The 16,420-nt window shown below is 40.0% G+C and overlaps 1 protein-coding gene across 1 annotated transcript; it reads left to right on the forward strand.

The window, feature by feature from the left end:
- Nucleotides 1-22: 22 nt before the first annotated feature.
- acadvl (acyl-CoA dehydrogenase very long chain) lies at nucleotides 23-15,110 on the forward strand. Its single transcript, XM_056369165.1, has 21 exons — nucleotides 23-102; nucleotides 343-430; nucleotides 552-621; nucleotides 2,010-2,081; nucleotides 2,576-2,648; nucleotides 2,767-2,831; nucleotides 2,945-3,079; nucleotides 3,216-3,360; nucleotides 4,330-4,459; nucleotides 4,614-4,739; nucleotides 4,904-5,102; nucleotides 6,596-6,700; nucleotides 7,127-7,213; nucleotides 7,619-7,681; nucleotides 9,922-10,023; nucleotides 11,254-11,351; nucleotides 12,043-12,115; nucleotides 12,328-12,400; nucleotides 12,575-12,647; nucleotides 12,856-12,931; nucleotides 13,315-15,110. The coding sequence occupies exons 2-21, from the start codon at nucleotides 357-359 to the stop codon at nucleotides 13,450-13,452; spliced, it is 1,977 nt and encodes a 658-aa protein (XP_056225140.1). The 5' UTR covers nucleotides 23-102; nucleotides 343-356; the 3' UTR covers nucleotides 13,453-15,110.
- Nucleotides 15,111-16,420: the final 1,310 nt, after the last annotated feature.

Consider the following 16,420-nt stretch of genomic DNA (forward strand, 5'->3'; position numbering starts at 1 on the left):
CGGTTGGGAAGACAACAGAAGAGGAAAAATCAGGTCAGTAGGGGACCAGTCAGTCGGCTTCTGCCCGGTCGTTGGGGACGTGATATAACATAACTTGTACAGGTCTGTGATTAATAACTGGTGTCTTTGGTTTTCGCTAGAAGGAATATAAATGTTTTAACGCGCCACTGCTGTTTTATTTTTCTACGAAGAAGTAAAACACCGAATCAAAAGTGGTCAAGTTACAAAACGTTACGTAGCATAGCTGCCCGCTATTTTCACCGTTAGCTAGCCGCCCTCGTTTCATAACTTGTCTGTGTTATTTAACTAATCACGGTGAATTCTGTTTGTTTTCCACTTTAGAACAAAATATAATCATGCTGCTTCGCAAAGTGACTCAGTCTTCCGCATTGTGTGGCACCATTCTCAGGATTCCTCCCGTTGTGTCTGGGTAAGTCATTTTTATAGCTATTATTGAACGTATTGGGTCTTGACGAATATGAAATGCTTTAATAATAACGAAATTGCTAACAATGTTCAAAATGACCTATGTATCCTTGTCTGGGCTACAGAGGTCAGCGGCAGACCAGGGCTGTGGTTGGTGTGCAAAGCTCCCGTCTTTACGCAAGCCAAGCTGCACAGGTACAATAACATTAGCCTTCATTAAGGTTCATATTCCCAGTGATTTGCATTTTATAAGATATGTTTTGTAGCATTCAGTGTTTTTAGAATATGCTCGGATTGTTGTTCAGTGGCTGGATGACATAACGTTGGCATCCCCTCCCGTTGGAAGTGGGTGAAAGTTCGCTGATCACGTGACTCCTTGATAAAGGTGACACCATGAATGTGGGTGACACTACAGTTGTCCAGGACAGGGTTCAGGACAGACAGTTGTCAGAAGATGTCAAACAGTGCTGCATATCAACCTAACAATAATCAATTGAACAAAATGTATTTCCTCTATTACGTATTACTTATTAAATAATTAATTATTTGTTTGCGTATACTTACTTATTATTACTTGTTTTAAATTCGTTTGAGCCAACTTACAATACCTGCAGTCATATCACATGGGAGCATGAGCTGGATGTCGTCCAAAAGTGGGAGTTTATTCTTTTTGCTTTTTGAACAAAACAATTAAAAGCCTGTTCAGTGCCACAGCACAAGTGCTTAGACATTTATTAGATTTTTTCATTTAAAGAAATAAGACACAAGAAAGTGCTGGTGAGGGTTTCTGAAATGAAATCAGAAAAGATTGTTTTGTTTTTTTTTCTTATAAGTTGCAGCAGATTCTTGTATTTCAGAAGTGGAGTGTTTATTCTTCTGAAGCCACATTTATAATTCAGGATGGTTAAGCCAACGTTTTTCTTGTTTTACAAGCAGGAAAAATGTGACATATCTGCAGTTCATTTACATCTGGTAATGGATGAATTGTGGCTGTAATTAAGGTGTAATAAAATGATATTGCTTCTAAATTTCTCTGATCATGAATTTTAAATGTCAACAAAGCAGATTTCACAGCACAGCCGCTTTCATTAACCTGTATTATTGTTTATTTTGTCTGACAGTGTCAAGATCTTAAAATAATGATTTTACTTGCAGCTCAGCAGCTTGGTAATGACGCATGATCAACATAGTATATATTCAGTTTTCATTCATTCAGTTTTCATAATCATTCTATCCTATAATCACCTAAAACAGTGTCCCCTGAACAGTCCCCTTCTCTCTCACTAACTACAAACATGAAAAAGCAGTGAATTAGTTTTGCCAGTTCATATAGAGGCATTTATAAATTTTATAATTTTAGATAAATTTTAATAAATTTAAGGCTCTAAGTCAAACTGCTTTGCTCTAACTATGACTGAATTATTGCAAGATGTACTTTTACTTTATCTATTATTATTGATTTTTGCACCAAATGTGTTTGGAGCTTCATTTTCTTACAGTTTATAATACATTTTTTTTTTTTTTATTGAACCGATGAACTGTTTTTAAGTTATTCTCTGTGTCTTGTGTCTGTTCCTCTTCAGGCGGTGCTGGAGAAGCCAGCAGCAGTCGGCAGTGAAACTGCCACTAAAGTGGAAAAGAAGACAGTTGCTGATGTATGTAAATTCATTATTATATTTATATCATCATTCTGTGTTGTAAATGGCTTTTAAACAGTATTTTTCAAAGCGGTTAAGATTTGCCACCATTGCTACACATCACTGTATGAATCACGTCTGCAGAATTAAAGGTCCCCCGTCGAACTTCTGACCTCTTGTATCACTATGGAGAAGTTTTTAATGAATTTTATTTGGAGGCATGTCCATGTACTCGTGGTTATACAGTCCCACAAATAGCTTCACGCAAGGCAGCAGAAAAGAAGTTAGTTAGCTAGTAAACATAAATAATAATAAAATATGCAGGTAGCAAAATGTTTTTGAAAATCAGCTTTAGAAATCTTTTATGAGGAAGAAAATGCATTTAACAGACTTGTTGAACCTCAGGGATACACAACAGATACACAGTTGACAGCTAAGGACATCTTTAACTCTGTTGGATATTCTGTTTGTGTTTGCACAAGCTTGACTATGTTTGACTTAATTTCCCACAGGAATCCAAATCATTTGCTGTCAACATTTTCAAGGGGCAGATTGTGACTCCCCAAGTGTTTCCCTTCCCCTCAGGTAAATCAGAGGACATTCCTGTTAATATCTGTTTTAAAAGATGCCAACATTTCTTTAAATATCTTTGTGGAACTTGGAAAGAAAGGTAGCAGTGTAATCACTCTTCTCTGTCCTGTAGCCCTCAATGAGGAGCAGGAGCAGTTCCTCCGAGAGCTTGTGGGGCCTGTCGGCAAATTTTTTGAGGTAATTTGAAACCTCTTGGAGCTCATGGATAAATTTGTCGGATTTCATGCTGATAGCCTCTTTACAACTCTTAGTCACCCCTCACCTTCTGTGTTTCTGCTTCCTGCGAACAGGAGGTGAATGATCCTGCCAAGAACGATGCCTTGGAGAAGGTGGAGGATCACACCATGGAGGGCCTGAAGGAGATGGGTGCCTTTGGCCTACAGGTGCCAGCTGACCTGGGCGGCCTCGGCCTCTCAAACACACAGGTCCGTCTGCTTGATTAGGTTTACTCTGTAATACACACACAATAGTAAATATTGTCTAGCTGCTGCTTGGGTCAGACAGCTCTGTAAACATGTGGGTGCTGTGAGTTTAATGTGACAATATCCGTCCATCTTGCAGTATGCCCGGTTGGTCGAGATCGTTGGCAGCCATGATCTGGGCGTTGGCATCACTCTGGGAGCGCACCAGTCAATTGGCTTCAAGGGGATCCTGCTTTTTGGGAATCCAGCACAGAAGGAGAAGTACCTGCCTAAGCTTGCTACAGGTAAAATGACCAACTTTTGACGTTGCATTGTCAGTATCTCGATTTAGATGCATATTTAGTTGTATATTGCTTGACTCAAACATGCTCTTGATAGGATAAGGCTGGTGATATTCTGTGTTTTATTAGTGTTAGCAAATCCACTCCAAACCCAAGACACTTAATGACTCCTTCCTCATTTTTTAAAAAGCAAATCATTTGCTAAAATAGCTGCGCGCTTTATCTTCAAGGAGAGGTTTCTCACAGAGGAGTAAATAGTGCATTTGTCGGGGACTATTTCTAGATGTGGATTTGGTGGATTTATGGATTTAGTTATGACAGCTGATGATTTATGTAGGATTGACTTAGAATACATTTCAATGTCTGTAGTTTTCCTCATAATAATGGGATATGTCACAAAACATTTCAAGTAGTTCCAAAAAGGTGAGTTTTGAGAACTCAAAATTGTATTGGTATTGTCATACAGTATATGTCAGCCAAAGATATGTTGTGAAACAGTTTCACCATTCTATAGTTTGTCCACCAGAGAGCAGTGTGTTTATTTTTCAACTGTAAAATGTTCTGCCCAAAACAGATTCATGGGAACCTAATCGAAATGTTAATTCATATCAGGGGTTGTATAAAGAAAATTTATTTAAACTCTCAAATATCAACATTGGTCACAAAAGTCCAGTATCAGTCGCGCTGTGAGAGGTAGATTTGGAAATAAGGGAGAAAGAGGCGGTGGGCACCACGCAACAAAGGTCCTCAGCTGAACTTGAACCAGGGACGTTGGTTGTTTTTTACCTCTGAGTCATGTTCTTCTTCAATTATGCATTTTTAAAGGTGGCATTTTGTCTTTTCACTGGATTCGGTGACAATAACAGTATTGTTTATCTCTTCAACCAAGGGTTTTCATTGTATTGAGAAGTAACATGATGACTTGTTTAATATTTCTGTTGTGCATGTACTTGTGCGTGTTTTTCGCTGCAGGTGAGCATGTAGCCGCCTTCTGTCTGACTGAACCAGCCAGCGGCTCTGATGCCGCCTCTATCAAGACCACGGCTGTTCAGTCCCCCTGCGGACAATATTTCACTCTCAGTGGAAGCAAGATCTGGATCAGGTGAGGACACAGCACAAGTATCCAGAAAATGTTCCTTTCTCTTGCTACTTTCACCGCCAGGAGGCAGCACTGTATAATATGTCCAATAATACAGTGTAATGGCAAAAAGCTGCTTGTGTTCTCCCATGATCTGATGACCTCTTTCTCTTGTCAGCAATGGAGGCCTGGCTGAGATCTTCACTGTCTTTGCCAAGACACCCATGAAGGATCCCAAGACTGGGGAGATGAAGGACAAGATCACAGCCTTCGTCGTGGAGAGGAGCTTCGGAGGAGTGACACAGTGAGAACCCTTCCCTTTACTGTCTGTGTCACCAAAGTGTGACAAACTTTATCAGCTATGATTAAGCGTAATTTGTGTAAATGACTAATGGGCCGTTTCAGGTTGAAATTCCTCTTTTTATTCGTACGCCCTAAAACTCTCTTGTCCCGTATTCTTGCTTGCAGTGGCCCTCCAGAGAAGAAGATGGGCATCAAGGCGTCCAACACGGCCGAGGTCTACTTTGATAATGTTCGCGTGCCAGCCGACTGTGTGCTGGGCGAGGTGGGTGGAGGTTTCAAGGTCGCCATGAACATCCTGAACAATGGGCGATTTGGCATGGCAGCCGCCCTTTCTGGAACCATGAAGGGAGTCATCACCAAAGCTGTGAGTAAACTACCTATTGCATAATAAATGTAGACAGCTAAGGAAATGGTGTCATGGATGACAACAGGCGCTGAGCTGTTCTCATGAATTAGACATTTATCTTTAGTTCACAGCTTCAAGTCTCTGTAAATGCTGCATGGACCCTTATCTGTGTCGTCTTGGTTACACCCCCTCTTTCAGTGTTGTATTTCCTTCGTTGTGGGTTTGTGGGAAATTCCCCATCTTCTAGTTTGGTAGGGCCTGTTTCTGCTATGCAACTTCCTGCTTAGGTTAGAGATGCTGAAGATTCAAATGTGCTCTGGTCATGTGTGTTGTTTTTCTCAAGCCTTATTCTGGGTTGAGCATGTGACCAGATACTGCATGTATGTTCTAATGTTTTTTATAACAAGCTCATAAAGAGAGAGAGAAGTGTCTTAAATGTGATCATTTTGAGCTTTGTGTACTGATACTGTTGCACAGGCAGTAGTTTAACGTACCAAAGAAACAACAGACTCATTTTTGAAATTTAATTCAGCCTGTTTGGTAGTTGCATCATCTTTCTGACACTGGAAACGTGTGACTAATTTCACCGCAGAACAATCAGTCTTGTCATGTTATATGATTGCAAAGTGGTTAATGCAGTGGCCATTGTTGCACTGTAAAAGATTTCAACACGTTATATGGTTCAAAAAGGTTTGAAAGTGATTAATCAATGGTCAATAATGTGTTTATGTCACTGAAATGTGTCTAAAACTAAAACAATCCTTTCTGTGTTGAAGAGCACAGAAAGTAAAGTTGCATTGATAAATTTGATTATCGTGCGCGGACATTGCTTCAGTGCTAATGATCCTTTTTGTTGAGTCTGTTATAAGTAGAAAAATTTGGAAATGCTGTGGCTGACTGTTTCAGATCTCTCGTCTCATTTGACCAACAATATGAAATCAAACAAAAATATTCATTGAAGTTCATTAAAGTGAAACATAGAAAAGCAGCAAATTCTAACATTTGAGAAGCTGCAACCATCAAATAATGGGGATTTTTTTTTCTAACAGAAAGTTAAACACTATGAATTATTAAAATGAATAATTACTGCCATACTGTCCTACTGTTGCTGTCAGATGCTGCTCCACTCACAGTAAACAGGATTCTTTTCTCCCTAAACAAAGTTTAGCTTATACATTCTTTAATGGCTTGTATGCATATAACTTTCCTGTAGACTGTAAAATCCATCCGACTTGATTACAAAAAGCCGCTTATATTTATTTTGCTGTTTGTGCTTTTATGAGATTCCATAGAACAGAGAACAGCATAGAAACCTTTAAAGAGGTTCAAATTGGAAATTCCCTGTCTTCAATATTTTATAAGCTGAGTTGGAGACGCATGTGTATGGGGGACAAAATCTGTGTGTTCTCATGTGCTATTGTAAGAGGAATGACGTGTTTAGTCAGTGAAGACACTGCCTGTAACTATGAATTAAAGTGTGACAGTGAAGGTGATTTTCCTCTTTTAATCAGGTGGATCACGCAGCCAACAGAACCCAGTTTGGGAGCAAGATCCACAACTACGGGGCCATCCAGGAGAAGATGGCGCGCATGGCGATGCTGCACTACGTCACTGAGGTCAGACTACCTAACAGTGGATTTTTAACCTGTACTCCAGTCTGATTGTCATGTTTCTCAGCTATATTGAAACTGAGATGTTTAATGAAGGCGGTATGGTACTAAATATTGCCATTGTCTCTCAACATCAGGTGTCATTTCCTGTTTTACCCACAAACTTCGCTGTGCACAGCATAATCAGACTCTGTTGTTGTGGCATGTCGCTGGTTTATGCTTACTGTAAAGCATGTGTTTTAAAAGAAATACGATTTTGATTTGCTAAGCAAAGATGTTTTCAGCACGAATTCTCGTTAAATTAAACCACTTTCACACTTGTATAGTCACAGTGTGTAATCTTTGCATTATTTTTTACTGTTGCAGAAAATATGTTGTAAAAAAAATGTTATAAATCCACTCTGACATTGCATTCTCTGTGTCTTCTTACAGTCAATGGCCTACATGATCAGCGGCAACATGGACAGTGGAGCGACTGAGTTCCAGATAGAAGCTGCCATCAGCAAAATCTTTGCCTCTGTAAGGACTCAACAGTTTCAGTGGTTTAACAGGCATACCAGAGGTGCTAATAGTTCCCATAGTGCCTGGCTGATTGTGATAATTGCTTTTAAAACCATCTCTCATGGAAACCAGGGAGGTTTTTAGAAAATTTCGCATTAGTCCAATTTTATACTTTGTATGTATGTTAATAACTTCTTACACAAGCTAGGGTGCCGATAAACACAGCACGTCTTTCATAACATTTATAAGGTTCCTTATTCTGTGGAAAACTGAAGACATATGGTGGTAGGGGAAGTGGATGTCTCGAGACTTGTTTACTAAATTAAGATGATTGTGTGTGTGTGTGCGCGCGCGCGTGCGTGTTTGTGTGTGTGTGTGTGTTTGTGTAATTGTTTGTTTGTTTGTTTCCCCCAATTGTGACAGGAAGCGGCGTGGACTGTGACTGATGAGTGTATACAGGTTATGGGCGGCATGGGTTTCATGAAGGTGAGTGCTCAGTCCACATCCTGTTACATACAAAAGACGACGAAGCTGAAGCCACATAAATACAAAAATACACGCCAGCAGTTTGTGTTGTCACCAGTTATTGAATTTTAGCATTTGTGTACATATAGAGTACGCAAAAAGCAAACACAACAAGTTAATCGAACAACTATTTCTCAAGGTAGATGAGCAATGTTACAGTCGCTTTAGCTGGCTGACTATATGTATAAGCAGTGATGAGTAAGTCTTAGCCCAAAGTTTTAGCCCAAAATCCCAGGACTTTCTTTTTTTTTAGGAACTCCCTCCTCTGAGAATAGTAGAGCCAGTTTTCACCCCAAGAACTTTTCCAAGAACTCAGATGTAGAGTCTTAATAGGTCTGGGATTTACTAGTGTTTTTACCACAATATGCACATAGCAGGAACTTTTCCAGACCCGGTTTAGAAACATAGCAACTTAACTAGCATTTCCTGTGCCAGAGTTGCTGACTGCAGCTGAAGTCTGCGCTCTGGGGACAGGATTTTTGCCAACCTTGGAGCTATTACGGAATAGTTTTCAGTGCTGCTACAACTTGTGGACAACATTCATTCACACAATCATCAAGCATTAGGACGATGGGTGGACTTAATTATTATGAACCCTAAAGTTATTAGGGAGCAGAAATCACGAGTGAACAAGTAACCAAGAGACACAAAACATTGCCAGTTGTTATAATGCAGTTAAGTACTAACGCAGAAATAAAGATCTCTGATACTTTGCCAACAGTCATTCTTGGGTTTTCAGTCATGTGTCTCCTTTGAAACTTCAAACATTACGGGAATCAGTTAACTACAAACAACATGACAATGTCTCTATTGTCTCAAACAAATCTTTTCATTTCTTAATCTGTTATCCATCTATTTGCGTAGTCTTCTTGCTTCTTCACATACAGTGGAAAATCAATCAGGTATGTGACCTTTAGTTCCCAGTTTCCTGATTCTCCTCAGTTCCTGCTACTATTGATTATAGAAGGAACTCTTTCCTGCTTCACCACATCACCGTGTACTGATCCGACAATATTAGCATATCGCTGATTCTGTATTTGCAGTGATTTCTCAACGTATTTATTTAACATCGTATTTCTATACTCAACTCATTAGTGATGACATCAGCCGGCAATAAGAGTGCAAAGTTTGCTGCTCTAAATGCATCCATTTAGATACAGCTTTGTTTCTATGAAAACACTTATATATATAGTATATATCATTGTATAAGGCCACATATACTCTGTCATACCAGTGTAGTATTGAGTCACATACAACTCGCTGACTCTCAGAGAATAAAAACCACACTGATGGTTTCCTCAAGTTAAAAAAAACAAAACAAGAATAGACCGGCATAAGCTAGTTGAAAATATGGGGGCGACGTAAAGTTGTGTCAACAATATTGTTGCTGTTCTTAAAATAAACCAAACGATCCAGGAGGCCGCCTCTCGCACACACGTGTTGCTTTGCCTCAATACAGTGGAAAGTCTGCCCAGATACTTTGAAGAACCTGCTGCAGAGGTGGCAAATCAGACTGTGATCTGCAAGTACTTACATGGGGTGGGAAAAATAACCTGCACAATTTAAAGCAATTTAGCTTAACAACAGAACAATTTACACTAAAAACGTTGACAGAAATTGAGCATATTAAGCTTAAGAAATGTACTTATTATAGGCTGTTCTGTTGTGTTGATACACTGCAGATGTTTTTGTTATTTGTCCACTTCCTTCATGTTTCTGCACTTCGACTGTGAAATTAGTTGTCGGGCATGAGCTATCGAAAAGGAAGAGGGGGGGAAAAACACTGATACAGCAGGCTTTGATTAGTTCTGCTCACTGAGTGCATTTTGACTGTGTGTTTCATTTCACTAAGGAAGTTAAGTCAGAAGTGTGCCCTGAACATTTTCATTTCTGCTCTTCTGGATACAATGCATCATCTGCGCTGACTAAAATACCTACATTGTCTTGTACTTTTGCTTTAAAACGAACAGTGGTTGTCTTTATTAGTGTTCACACCTGGAGTTATCACCACCTTATTTTAACTTGTGTGGGAAAGTGTTTTGTATGATGAATATCGCAGCTCAGTATTCTCAAAGAAAGTTACACTCAATTCATTCTCAGTGGTAAATTATGTGTCATATGTGATTTTTGCAGCTTAATTCTGCACATGATTTGCTGCAAAGAGGTGGGAGTTCCTCATTTTCCTGTATCTGTTTCCTCAGGACTCTGGAGTAGAGAGAGTAATGAGGGATCTGAGGATTTTCCGAATCTTCGAGGGCACCAATGACATCCTGAGGCTCTTTGTGGCCCTTAATGGTTTCCAGGTAACACAAAACCCCTGTGTTGTATTGTTTTTCCTAGAATCAGCGATGGTGATCTGATAATGTCTGTGTGGAAAAGTACAGATGCTCTTTGGGGAGGAAGTGATCTTTGCTTGCTGTCTAAAACTCTTAACAGTACTTCCTATGCAACTTACAAGATACTGCTACAGCTTGAAGATTTTGATGGGTTATCAAGTACCAACTTCCTTATTCTTATTTTACACTAAGGATCCTTGTTGGGCATGTGTTTCCTAACACTTGTCAGTCTCTGTTTCTTAAAGTAAAGACTCAACTCTGTAATTGACTGCTATTTGGAAGAGAGGAGGAACCAGTACATTAGAATAATAATGATAACTTTAAATTATCCAACTTGATGAAGCAAAAAGTAGCTCAAATTACCACAAGCCTCTCCAAACCATTTCACCCACCTGCTCAAATAAAAAGTAGCCTAATAGGTTGGTGGGAAACCGCACAATCTACCAACGCTGATGAACACTGTGATTTTTATTTTTGATGTCTTGGTCTTTTAAAAATAAAAGGCAGAGAAACTGAAACAGCAGTTGATGGTGTTTCATTGCTGTGGTCTGGATTCCTCCACCTCAATATATAGGAAGTAAACTTTGAGACAGTTTAAACTAATGGTGGAGAGAACCGCATTATTTTAAATGAAATCCTGCTGTATTAGGCCACACTTCTCATGCCTCCCATCGTTGGGTCAAAGATTTTGAGGTAAAGATTACATCATGTTTTATACATAAACCATGTAACGTCTTATCCTAGAACTGTTGTGAGTCTGATGCAAGTCAAGGCATGAAAGGGGGCATGACTTGTTCTGTTAGTGTGTATTTTGTAATATATATTTTAACATCAGATATTTGTGACTAGATAAGCCACAGTCAAAGTAAAAAAAAAACAAACAACAACATCTACAGGAAGAACAATTCATCACTCAAAGTGTGTGTGCATGTGTGTGTGTGTGTGTGTGTGTGTGCGTGCGTGCGTGTGTGTGTGTGTGTGCTCGTGCGTGCGTGTGTGTGGTTTCTTCACATACTAGTAACAGTGACCGAACATCCAACCGGCTGTAAGCTGATTCTGATTCTGATTCAAATGCTGAACTGTTCATGTAGGATCCCATCACTAAAAATAAGGAGAGAAAATATGTTTTCAGCGCTTTAAATCAGTCGTCTTCATCATTGATATCTCATGCGCGCCTCTCTCTCTGCCTCCTTCCAGAATGCTGGTAACCAGTTGAAGGGTTTACAGAAAGCCCTGAAGAACCCGATCGGCAACGCTGGGCTGCTTGCTGGAGAAATCACCAAGAGAGCCAAAAGGTTGCAACACACACACACACACACACACACACACACACACACACACACACACACACACACACACACACACACACACACACACACACACAGAGGATTGCTTATGTGCAGAAAACTGCAACTGGCCTCATTCAGTCTGTAGTCTTACATGTACAGCTCTCTTATGTGTTCACACTGTCCTGTGGTGCAGATTACAACAACTTACACAAACTTTCTCAGTATCTGGCATGCTCACACACTTCACACTGCGCCACTGGCCAGACCTGCGACACTACGAACGAGACTGACGGAAAATGTGCGATGTTGTTACCTTATTTAACGGGAACTGCACCTCACCCCTCTCTGGCTTTTCACCCTGCCTTTGATTGTGGTCAGATCAGGTATAAACACCTGTGGTTTAACAGCATGTCATACCCGGCCCTTAAACGCACTGTGCACAGGACGAGCCGCATGTTTCAGTCATGCAGTCATTGCATAGGCTTTAAGTGACTTTTCTTTGTAGTTGAGTCGTGCATCACTGTCTGTTGGCTTGTGAACAGCAGCACTGTGGCTGAACAGATTCAGCATAGAAACTAATGGAGGACTAATTGGTATTGAGCTGTTTTCACCAAGTGGCTGTTGTGGTTAGTGGGTAAGTGCATTTGTACTTCCTCAGCCATGTTGATATAACTGTCTTCTGTTGTTTACTCTGTAGGAAGGCAGGTTTGGGCACAGGCCTGACACTGCAGGGAACCGTACATCCTGAGCTGGCACACAGCGGGGACCTGGTATGTTACTGTCTAAGGCATTTGTGTAGGGGGCTTCCCCAAAGCAATTTGCCTTGAGTGAGTGGGTGTCCAATGACAGTATGAAAGCACATGATATAGAATTTTTCTGCTTTGTTGCCTCTAATTACTGATGTACATGTACATGTGTCATGTTTGTTTCTCTCTGACCATTGTGTGTGTGTTTTATATTTTATTATTTTTTTGCTTTCTAGACAGTTAAAGCCATCGAACAGTTTGGAGCCGTCGTTGAGGAACTGCTTATAAAACATGGCAAGAAGATCATTGGTAAGTGAGAGTGTGTGCATGTGTGAAGGTGAGAAAAAACCCTTGTAGGTGTTGAATTTAAAAAAAAAAAAAAAAAACGTAGAGAAAAGCCCCAACTGTCTGCAGGTATGTTTGTTTTATGATAGTGTAATACATTTGTGATAAGTCATCTGAACAAGCACTGTCCTGTTTCAGATGAGCAGTTTGTGCTGAAGAGAGTCGCGGACTGTGCCATTGACCTGTACGCCATGGTGGTCGTCCTGTCCCGGTACGCAAACATTCAAATTCAAAACTCAGTCAGCTTTTTATTTTTTTTTTCTTCTTCACGACCTTTAACTCTGTCCCCTTTTTACTCCTTCACTCTTCTTCTCATGCTGTGCACTCCAACTCATTTTCTTTATGGCCTTTGTTTCCACACGAACACTCCTACGCCACAGAGAGAGACGTTTCTCATGTGTTTTTCCTCTCCTCTGCAGGGCTTCACGCTCTCTGAGTCAGGGCAATGCCTCAGCTCAGCACGAAAAGATGCTGTGTGAGAGCTGGTGTATGGAGGTAAGACACACGCTGAAAAAATGCCAGAAATTACTATAATCCTTAATTTTGATGACTTGTTTAGATGAGTCTGTGTGATTCTGAAAACGTTACAATAGTTGTAACCTGGATAATATTGACAATAGGAGGCCACAGCTATTCATTCATTGACTCTGGTACCAACTGATAATAGATTACTACACAGCTCCAGTTCACGTGCAAATGCCACTTCTCCAAGAAATCAAGTTCAAACTAACGTATCATTACTTATTAATGAATTGCATATTATAAAGTCAGTAAACAGCCCATCTTTAGCCATAATTTTCCATCTAGTCCTGATTCCAAAAAGGTGGTGTCATGAAAGAAACATTTGAACTTGCTTTAATGCTCCCTTCATCCCTCAGGCCTATGAGAGGGTCACACGCGACATCAAGACTCTGCAATCCAGCGACTCCAGGCGGCTCTTCAAGAACCTGCGCTCCATCTCTACAGCCATGGTGGAGAACGGCGGAGTGGTTTCTCCTCACCCCCTGGGTTTCTAAACGCACCACACTCCCTTTTTCTTTTTTTTTTTTTATTTCATTTCCCTCCATCTCTCACCAGATTCTGGGTAATCCGCACCAAGTTCCCTCAGACTGATCAACTTTTATTGCTCCATCACACATCAGTGGTAAATGGTAAAATGGCTGCATTTTTAAAGCGCTCGCTCACTCACACACTGGTGGCAGCGAGCTATCATGCAAAAGGGGGTGATCTGACTATCAGGAGCAATTTGGGGTTCAGTGTCTCGCCCCCCAAAGATAGTGTGACATGTGGACGGCCCACTCTGCCTCCTGAGCAATTCAATCCGTTCTCTATAGCCCCTTTTACACTGGACAGAAAATCCGCCAACACCCACTAACATCTGGCTTTTGTCGTCACAGTGAAAAGGGTACAATCGGGATTCAGTCCCGGGTCAAATGACTCTGCAGTGGTCACGGCCAATTATCGGCTCCAGCTCTGATGGGCAGTGATGTAAAAATGACACCCCGGTGAACACGCTCACATGGGGCGCCCCTTTTCTGCACTGTGGCGCCTTTTCAGAACTTTAAGATTAAGCATTCTTGTAGTGATCAGCGATTGCAACCTAGGGCTGATATGATTCATATCTTTTACCAAGGAATCAAAATTTGAAACTTATGGGTTCGTTATAATGCGTTATCTTGATTGTTATCAGCTTTGGTCTCTTTGCGAACCTGTATTTCTGTCATTTATTGATTTCATTCCAACTAACAACCTCTAGAAATTGGGCTGAAGTTTTTATCAATATGACGTAAAAAAAAAAAAAAAATTTTTTATCGGACAATAGGTACAAAAAATCCACAGATTTTTCAACCCTACTACCTGAAGAACCACTGATGACAGAATGTCTCGAATGTGTGCATGGAGCTTTTAAATGCACCATTTACTTTATCTCTCTGCCTTCATAACTGCAACTGATTGAAAGGTTTCATCATTTGTTCTGCTGAAACGTGAAGTTGTGGTGTTATTTTTGTCTGATGACTAAACGTAAGAACAACAACAACAACAATGCAACTTAAAGAGGCCAGTGAATAGTATTGAACTAATGTGTTTTAAGCAGTTTAATTTATATACAAAGGAATTTTAAAGGACAGATTTTGCCTTTGAATTTGTACACTTATCTACATTGTGTTCGGATGTACAGTATATATAATGGTGTGGTGTTTATGTGCTTTAATGCCTTTCTGCATGTTGATTAAACTCACTTGGTGCTCATCACAGACGCATTAAATATCAGGAGCAAAGCCTTTGCCTTACAAACCGGTCCACAGATGCTGTTTGAAGTTCCTGCTATGACTTGAGTCAAGCACAAGATGTGCAGGTCTCATTCTCTACTCTTTACTAATGCCTGTCACGTTAGTTTCGAAAGACGGAGTGTTTGTTTTCTCTGCTAAAGGTAGCAGGCATCATTAACTGTAAATAACTGCTCAGACTTAGGGTTTTTGACTGACTGTACGGCTTCCATTAAACTTAAGATATCTGCAAGTTTGTGACAAGGAGTGCTGCTGTTACATATGATGATTGTCTCAGCTGTTTTGTTGGAGTTGCAATGTTTGTGCAGATTTGCTTTGAGCTTTTTGGTTTTAACAACACAATTCTATTGGGAATAACAAATAAAGAACCTATTGATCTGGCTGTCTATCTGTTTATCTGATCCTCTTTGTCATTTGTCAGGGCTCTGCCTGTTTTTTTTAACTGGTAAAAACCGATTAAATATTAGTGTGCAGCAGAAAAGGAAAAGAAAAAAAAATCCTATTAAAGAAATGTTTCTCTCCCTTCCTGCCACTCTTACTTCCTATTTCTGTTGTATTCATTATAATCTGCAACTTTGCTTTCACTTCTGCAGCCCGGGCTCTTCCAGGGTAACAACACTTTACAGGAATGGCAGTAAGCGCTTTGCCACCACATGTATTCCGGGGCAGAGATGCCGTTGTATAATACAAACAGGAACCCCTTCCTGCCCTTATATGCAGACTTGTCAAGTGTAACTTCTGCGGGGGTTAGTCTAGAGATGATGAGGGCTGCGGTGCAGCTTCATGAGCCATGTGGTTAAAACGTTGAGAATTTCCCTGGCGTGTGGCCCCGACTGGTCTGACTAAAAGAAATACCTGACAGACTCAACTGCAACCGTGCCAAAAGTCAACCAAGATGGCAGTCTTTGCTTTTGCCTGTAGATGCTATAACTTCTTTGTTCTGTGGTAAATCTTGAAAGTGAGGAAGCATTCAAACAAACACAAAAGTCAGCTTTGCTTTGAGAAAGTTTTTAGATTAGTGTTAAACTAAAGCTATTTTGTATCTAAAGTTAAACATTTTTAGAGTTGCGATGGTTAGTGGATTAATATATTGACAAAAATATGAATTGTCATTTTTCAGGCAAAAATGCTGAATATTCTTTGGTTGCAGTTTCTCAAATGTGAGGATTTCTTGCTTTGCCCCGTTGCAGATCGTTGTGAATTGAATATCTTCAGGTTTTAGACACTTGGTTGGAAAAAAAGACATTTTGAAAATGCCATTTTGGAGCTCTGGGAACTGATAACAGGCATTTTTTTTTTTATCACTCATTTGAGGCATAATGTAGACAACAAGTGAGTAATTAAGAAAATAATTACAAGTTGCACCCCTGAACATTTTGAGAAATATGTAAATTCACTTTCATGCTGATAGTTATCTACAGATGAGAAGCTGGATAATGGTATCGATGTAATGGGTGTCCTTTACATGTGAAACTAAAGCCTGGACACAGTTAGCTTAGCTTAGCATAAAGACGGGAAACAGATAGCGTCAGTTAGAGGTACCGTCAGTGCCTCTAAATTCAATTCATTATTCAATTCAATAATATCATGCAGGGGAGATTAATATGTAACGATTTATGAAGTGAATGTATTATTAATTAGTATGTTACTTATGAATATCTGAATAATTTCACAAAGTTGGACATTTCTTCTTACT

This window comes from Seriola aureovittata, chromosome 23 (genome assembly GCF_021018895.1).
Source record: "Seriola aureovittata isolate HTS-2021-v1 ecotype China chromosome 23, ASM2101889v1, whole genome shotgun sequence".
NCBI lineage: Eukaryota > Metazoa > Chordata > Actinopteri > Carangiformes > Carangidae > Seriola > Seriola aureovittata.

What these genes read in the sequence shown, in the direction of transcription:
- acadvl (XM_056369165.1), top strand. Translation starts at nt 357, where the DNA reads ATGCTGCTTCGCAAAGTGACTCAGTCTTCCGCATTGTGTGGCACCATT. An exon ending in AAAAGAAGACAGTTGCTGAT is followed by an intron (nt 2,082 to 2,575) that starts GTATGTAAATTC and finishes AATTTCCCACAG; the next exon opens with GAATCCAAATCATTTGCTGT. An exon ending in TCGGCCTCTCAAACACACAG is followed by an intron (nt 3,080 to 3,215) that starts GTCCGTCTGCTT and finishes TCCATCTTGCAG; the next exon opens with TATGCCCGGTTGGTCGAGAT.